The sequence below is a fragment of the Theropithecus gelada genome, chromosome 8 (genome assembly GCF_003255815.1).
Source record: "Theropithecus gelada isolate Dixy chromosome 8, Tgel_1.0, whole genome shotgun sequence".
Lineage (NCBI taxonomy): Eukaryota > Metazoa > Chordata > Mammalia > Primates > Cercopithecidae > Theropithecus > Theropithecus gelada.
Window position 1 is genome coordinate 147,304,248 of NC_037676.1, and position 7,351 is coordinate 147,311,598.

At 59.7% G+C, this 7,351-nt stretch overlaps 1 protein-coding gene across 2 annotated transcripts; it reads left to right on the forward strand.

Annotated features, from left to right (window-relative positions):
• The first annotated feature begins 363 nt into the window (after positions 1-363).
• Positions 364-6,418, forward strand: LOC112630247 (cytochrome P450 11B1, mitochondrial). Of its 2 annotated transcripts, XM_025394405.1 has the most exons (9): positions 364-623; positions 1,010-1,165; positions 2,998-3,197; positions 3,335-3,538; positions 3,825-3,979; positions 4,349-4,515; positions 4,915-4,993; positions 5,070-5,267; positions 5,719-6,418. In XM_025394405.1, exons 1-9 carry the CDS (start codon positions 385-387, stop codon positions 5,830-5,832), a joined length of 1,512 nt encoding a protein of 503 aa, XP_025250190.1. In that variant the 5' UTR covers positions 364-384; the 3' UTR covers positions 5,833-6,418. The 2 variants fall into 2 exon arrangements, with proteins under 2 accessions (XP_025250190.1, XP_025250191.1); XM_025394406.1 differs by lacking the exon at positions 5,070-5,267.
• The last annotated feature ends 933 nt before the right edge of the window (positions 6,419-7,351 follow it).

Genomic DNA, 7,351 nt, shown 5'->3' on the forward strand with positions numbered 1-7,351 from the left:
AGTTAATGAAATAAAAATTTTAAAAAGTAAAAAAATACATGTGGTTTAATACAATTAATGCCAACTCATTCCCTTGTTTTTTGCTATGAACCTTGCAAGGAGATGAATAATCCAAGGCTCTTGGATAAGATAAAGGCCCCATCCATCTTGCTCCTCTCACCCCTGGAGAGGAGGGAGAGTCCTTCCTCCCCTCTCCCCCCTGCTCCGCCCCCCACTCCGTCTACCCTCACGCACCCTCAATCAGTCCCCGCCTCCAGCCCTGACCTCTGCCCTCGGTTTCTCAGGCAGGTCCAGGGCCAGTTCTCCCATGACGTGATCCCTCTCCGATGCAGGGCACCAGCAAGATAAAGAACTGGGGCTGAACAGGGTGGAGGGAGCATTGGAATGGCACTGAGAGCAAAGGCAGAGGTGTGCATGGCAGCACCCTGGCTGTCCCTACAAAGGGCACGGGCACTGGGCACCAGAGCCACCCGGGTCCCCAGGACAGTGCTGCCCTTTGAAGCCATGCCCCGGCGTCCAGGCAACAGGTGGCTGAGGCTGCTGCAGATCTGGAGGGAGCAGGGTTATGAGCACCTGCACCTGGAGGTGCACCAGACCTTCCAGGAGCTGGGGCCCATTTTCAGGTAAAGCCCTCCCTGGCCCTCGCTGGGAACACCCAGAGCCCTGTCCCTGCTGCCCAGGGCCCTGCCGGGCACACAGCACTGCTGTTCCCAGCAGGCCCCGGCACTCTGCATCCTTTGGAGGATGGGGAGGGAGTGCAGCACGTGCTGGTCTGTGGTTCTGCCAGTGCAGGGGATGGTGCAGAGCAAACCCCAGCTCGCTGCAGAGAGGGCAGGACTAAGAGGCACTAAAGTTGGGAGGTTCCGAGGACCCAGCAGGAGGGCTTCAGCTGTGAAGCCGCTAATCCCGGAGCCAGGAGGGTGGACAAGAGACACTTTGGATTGGGAATGCAGAGTGGGACCGGGGGGACATGACCCCGTCCAGCAGGGCCTTGTGCTTGGCCCCACAGGTATGACTTGGGAGGAGCAGGCATGGTGTGTGTGATGCTGCCAGAGGACGTGGAGAAGCTGCAGCAGGTGGACAGCCTGAACCCACGCCGGATGAGCCTGGAGCCCTGGGTGGCCTACAGACAACATCGTGGGCACAAATGTGGCGTGTTCTTGCTGTGAGGGGCGAGTAGGGAGCTGAGAGCTGGGAGCAGGGTGGGCAGCCTGGGCACGGAGAGGAGGCAAGAGAGGCAGGACCTGAAAACACATCCGCCCTGGGCCTCTGTGGTGGGCTGTGAGGGTTAGCACCCAGCCCGGAGGATGGCCATCCTGTGGGGTCAAGTCTGCCCTGCAGCTGCGGGAAGCAGGGCAGTGGTGGAGAAATGGGCACGGGCACCTCTGCGGAGGAGAGAACGCAGAGCAATGAGCCCTTCTGTGTAGCGAGAACCCGCTCTGCACCGACCTCGGCGGCTTCTTTCTCTTGCGGGCTGAGGACTCTCCTTCCCACGGGTCAGAAAACTGAGGCCCTGAGAAGGGGACTCCCACTGGCCCAGGTCACAGGCTGTGAGTGCTGAGCCTGCTGTTCACCGGGGCTGCAGCCTGCCTCAGGGCGCTCGTGATCCCTGCTGTCCCAGCAAACTTTCTTGATGGGGACAGCCCTGGGCAGGAGGCAGGTGGGGACGCAGGTGGCTGGTGGCTCCATTGTTCTCAGAAGCAAGGCATGAGGTGGGGCGGTTGATGACACTGGCCCGTGGAGAGGGCCATCCTCTCCTGGCCCGTGGGGAGGATGGTGCCTGGTCAGGTGGACAGGGAGAGGCTGGTGCTTGGACTCGGTCACCTGCAGGGATGTTGCCATTAGGATGGGGGAAGGACTGGACGAGGATGTCACAGTGGCAACAGCCCCCACTCCACGGCAGGAGGATAACGCTCTTGGGAATAGCGGGATTTAGGTAAAAGGGCACCCATGGGTAGGAACCTTCACTGAGGCTGGCCTATAGACAACATCTGGGTGGGAGTCAGGACCCAGGAAGGCAGGTCCAGGGGGCTGTGTGCGCATAACAGAAGGAAGGAGAGTGCTCCTGTGTGTGTGCGTGTCTTGCATCTGTGCACATGCTGTGTGTTCCTCTGTACCTGCATATGCACATGTGCTGTGTGTGCATGTGCGTGCACACAAGTGTCTGTGTGTGCATGTATGAGGTGTGGTATGTGTGCACGGGTGTCTCTGTGTGTGCATGTGCAGGTGCCGGCACGGGTGTAGTGTCTGTGCACACGTGTACGTGTGTCTCTTCACACATGTGTGTTGAGGTCTTGCATGGGCACACGTGTGCTTGTGCGTCTTCTGCCTGTCATCACTGTCAACTCGGGACAGCAGCCAGCTGGACATAAAGGAGTTTTGTAGAAAGTTGGCTGACAGGGGAAAGTCTACCCCACCATTCCCTGGGGGCATCCATGGAGCCCCAACGCATTCTGGCTGTGGGTGAGGATGGCATGAAGCACAGAGCTCGGTTCCTGTCCTGCAGAAGATGCAGACACTCCACAGGAGCTGTTGCCCCAGAGGCACTGTGCCCAGGACAGGGAAGGGCGGGGAGGAGAGGGCAGCCAGAGTCTCTCCCCTCAGGACACAGTGTGGGTGAGGAGGGCAAGCTTGACAACAGGGGTCAGTTCCTTTCTTGCAGAAAATCCCTCCCCCCCCCCACCACAGGGAGGGCCTGCATGGGTGAGGTGGTGCCCAACTCGGGGTGCCAGGTCCCAGGAATGACCTCAGTTACCCCATCAGCACCTGCAGGCAAAAGCTGCCGTCTCACCACTGCTTAGACCTGAGTGGCCTTTGCCCAGCACCTGGAGGCTGCTCTAAGAAAAGGCTGCAGCTCGAACACAAACAGGCAGCTTCCGCCAGGCCCCCAGTCAGCTCCCTGCAGGCCGATTTCCCTTGGGGACAAGGAGGATGGGATACGGGCAGGGCCTCTGTCTTGCTGGGGCGGCCTCACAAGCTCTGCCCTGGCCTCTGTAGGAATGGGCCTGAATGGCGCTTCAATCGATTGCGGCTGAACCCAGATGTGCTGTCGCCCAAGGCTGTGCAGAGGTTCCTCCCGATGGTGGATGCGGTGGCCAGGGACTTCTCCCAGGCCCTGAGGAAGAAGGTGGTGCAGAACGCCCGGGACAGCGTGACCCTGGACATCCAGCCCAGCATCTTCCACTACACCATAGAAGGTGTGGGCCAGGTGGGAAGGTCCAGCCTCAGAGACCCTGGAGTGGCCAGGGATGGGGACGGGGGGCTGGAGGGAGTGGGGGGAGGCAGCCCGGAGGCCTGGGGCTTCCTTGTGCTCAGCAGTTCATCCTCCCCACAGCCAGCAACTTAGCTCTTTTTGGAGAGCGGCTGGGCCTGGTTGGTCACAGCCCCAGCTCTGCCAGCCTGAGCTTCCTCCATGCCCTGGAGGTCATGTTCAAATCCACCGTCCAGCTCATGTTCATGCCCAGGAGCCTGTCTCGCTGGACCAGTCCCAAGGTGTGGAAGGAGCACTTTGAGGCCTGGGACTGCATCTTCCAGTACGGTGAGGCCAGGGACCCAGGCAGTGCTATGGGGAAGGGACACCATGGGGGCCCAATTTCTCCCTCTCTACCACTCAGTGGGGAATGGAGGTCACAGGGAGGGGCCAGGGGTTCCTCACAGTCCTGCCAGGGAGATCGGTGTGAGTCTGGGGCTGGGCTGGGCCGATTCGGAGAATTTGGTGTGAGAGCAAGGAGACTCGTGTGTTGGGACAGGCTGGGCAGGAGGAAGACACTGAAGGACGCTTCCCAGCACCAAGGTCTGAGGGCTGTGTCCCGCTCCCTGGACAGGTGACAACTGTATCCAGAAAATCTATCAGGAACTGGCCTTCAGCCGCCCTCAGCAGTACACCAGCATCGTGGCGGAACTCCTGTTGAATGCGGAACTGTCGCCAGATGCCATCAAGGCCAACTCTATGGAACTCACTGCAGGGAGCGTGGACACGGTCAGGCCGGCAACCAGCCCCACCCAGAGAGGGTGATGCCAAGTCTGGTTCCCAGACACTGCCTGCCAATGCCACATGGCACCCACGTGCCCCATCCCCAGGCTACGGGCCCCACATTTCTTCCTTGATATTGTGATGTGATAAACACATTTGCAGGTTGCCTTGGTTGGAATGGGGGTTCCTTTCTCTGGAGGACTCAGGGAAAGGGGTTTGGATGGGAACTGGGATTTGAAGTCTTGGGCCCCAGGGCTCTGTCATGCTTAGGGCATGCGTGTCTCCACCCCTCACAGGGAGGTTGTCCTGGGAGGGGTGTCCCGGGGGCTGAGTCCTCCTGTGCAAGGTCTGACCCTGCAGCTGTGGCTCCCGCAGACTGTGTTTCCCTTGTTGATGACACTCTTTGAGCTGGCTCGGAACCCCAATGTGCAGCAGGCCCTGCGCCAGGAGAGCCTGGCCGCCGCCGCCAGCATCAGTGAACATCCCCAGAAGGCAACCACCGAGCTGCCCTTGCTGCGGGCGGCCCTCAAGGAGACCCTGAGGTGGGTGCTAGCTGAGCCTTCCCTGTGGCCCTGGCCCCTGCTGGAGAGCAGCCCCCACTGGGTGGTGGCAGACAGAAGCTGGGCTGATAAGCAGGGTCACCCAGCAGCCCATTCCCCCTGCACCTGCTCTTCCTCTCCCTCAAGGACAGGGAGCTCTTCTTCCTCTGCAATCTCTCTTCAATGCCCTGGGATTAACGTGGGGCATGTCCTTCTGGGCTTGGGGCTGCTCAAGTTAGGGGAGGTTTGGCCGGGCTCAGCAGGTGCCAGGAAGCACTTCCTCACGACCTGGGCTTCCCGTGGGCCGGGGACTTCTAGCGGGCTCTTGGGTAGGAAGGCTGCAGAGGGCACGGGAAGCCCCGTCCAGCTGAGGACCCTTTCTGTGGATGCCCCCACCTCCAGGCTCTACCCTGTGGGTCTGTTTTTGGAGCGAGTGGTGAGCTCAGACTTGGTGCTTCAGAACTACCACATCCCAGCTGGGGTGAGTGAGCCCCACACCCCTTCAGCTGAGAACCTCCCTCCCCAATCATTCCCTGATCCCCGCTCTGCGTCCGCAGACACTGGTGCGCGTGTTCCTCTACTCGCTGGGTCGCAACCCCGCCTTATTCCCGAGGCCTGAGCGCTATAACCCCCAGCGCTGGCTAGACATCAGGGGCTCCGGCAGGAACTTCTACCATGTGCCCTTTGGCTTTGGCATGCGCCAGTGCCTGGGGCGGCGCCTGGCAGAAACGGAGATGCTGCTGCTGCTGCACCATGTGAGCAGGCCGGGGGCGGGGGCGGGGGCGGGGGCGGGGGCGGGACCTGGGCAGCAGAAGCGGGGCCTGCACCCTGGGGGCGGGGCTTGCATGGTGTGATTGACATCTGGGAACCTGATGGGGCCTTGGCTGGTTGAGGTCGGCGTGACCAGGGAGGGTCTGTGCTGAGCAAGACAGTGTAAGGTCTGGGTGAGGTTACTTCTAAACAGTGAGGTGGGGACTAGGGGAGTGGGGTGGAGCCTGTACAGGATAATGGGGCTCGGGCAAGACCTGGGTAGGATTCAGTCTGGGCCTGGTCTGTAAGATGGGGCTGGTCAGGAATGGGACAGGTTGGGGCCCAGGCTGCTGCTCCCCCTTCAGCATAATTGCTGCACCTGGGAGGATGGGAGGAAGCTGCCCCAGGTCCATGGGCTGCTGACCAGGCCAGATGGAAACCCAGCCTCTGTCCTAGGTGCTGAAACACTTCCTGGTGGAGACACTAACCAAAGAGGATATAAAGATGGTCTACAGCTTCATACTGAGGCCCGGCACGTTCCCCCTCCTCACTTTCAGAGCGATCAACTAATCGTGCCTCTGCACCTAGGGTCCCAGCCTGGCCACCAGCCTCCCTCTGCCTGACCCCAGGCCACCCTTCTTCTTTCCCACGTGCGCAGCGTCCTGAGCCACCCCTCTGTCCAGCCAGCTCTTGCATAAATGGAACTCTCCAGGGCCTGCAGGACTGGGGCCTTCCAGGTTTACCAAACAGCAAGGCCAGGGCACAGCTGGGGACGATCTTGCTGGCAGGGCCTGGCCTTGTCCTCAGCCCCACCCGGCTCCTTCTCCAGCAAGCAGTGCCCTCTGGACAGCTTGACTCTACCCCTCCTAACGCTGGCTCCAGGCTCCTTGTGTGGCCATGCAAGGGCACCGTGATTCTGTCCCTTGCCCTCCTGCCTACTCTCACATGTCCCTGTTCCTCTCCCCTGGCCACGGCCTCTGTGCAGACTGTGTCAGAGTCATTAAACGGGATCCCAGCACCTCAGAGTGCAGTCAAGCTCCCTCCTGCAGCCTGCCTCCCAGGCAGCTCGAGCATGCCCTGAGCTCTCTGAAAGTTGTCACCTGGAACAGGGTCCTGCAGCGTAGAGTAAAAAGGCCCCTGTGGTCACTTGTCCTGACACATCCCCACTTTCAAGTGATACAACTGAGTCTTGAGGGACGTGTGTTCCCCAGCTGATCGTGTCAACCTCATGCCCCAGGCCTCGTCTTTCATGGACCAGACCTCGTTCCAGCAGCGAGTGTTGGGTCCTCTGCTTCCCGTGCTGTCCCCTGGGGAAGGTCCTGAGGATGCTGTGAGGAGATGAAAGGGTCATGTGGGGTGGGAATCTTGGGTGTGGTTCCAGAAATGTTTCTGGCAACAGGACAGACAGGATTGGGCCAACAAGGACTCAGATGCCTTTTATTCACTCATTCCTCTGGTTGATACGGAGCCATGCCATGTGCCACGACCTAGGGTGGGCACAGGGAGGCTGCAGTTCCCAACATGAACCTGCCTTGGGCCTCATGTGCTCCTAACCCAGCAGAGAGAGTTGACCCCTCCTGAACTGGCCACTCCACAGTTCTCCCGTGCAGGGAGAGGAAGCGCCCAGCCAGATCCTCTTTATCCCCTGGGACATTCATTGGGGCAAAGATCTCAGCAGCCAGTTCATGGTGGCTGATGAGGATCAGAGCATTTGTTTCCCCTTGGAGGGGGAAATACTTAGGTAATCGTTCTAGGTGTGTTCAGTAGTTCCGGGACTCAGGGCCTCAGGCCAGTCACCCTGTGATTGCAGGTCGCTTCCCCTCCCTCGGCAATGCAGCGCAGCCTGGGAAAGGAATAAGGGAGGAGCGAGGTGCACACCTCAGAGTAGGCTTTCTTGTTTATGGGGCTCTAACAGATACCCGTCCAACTCCCTAGTCAGCACCAGATCATGGGATCCTAAAATAAACCTTGGAAAAATATTTTAAAGCCTTTTATCTCAAAATTATTATAGATACATTCCAATTTGTTGACATATATATAGAGATGGGTCCCCCACACCCTTCACACAGCCTTCCACTGTCAGCAGCTT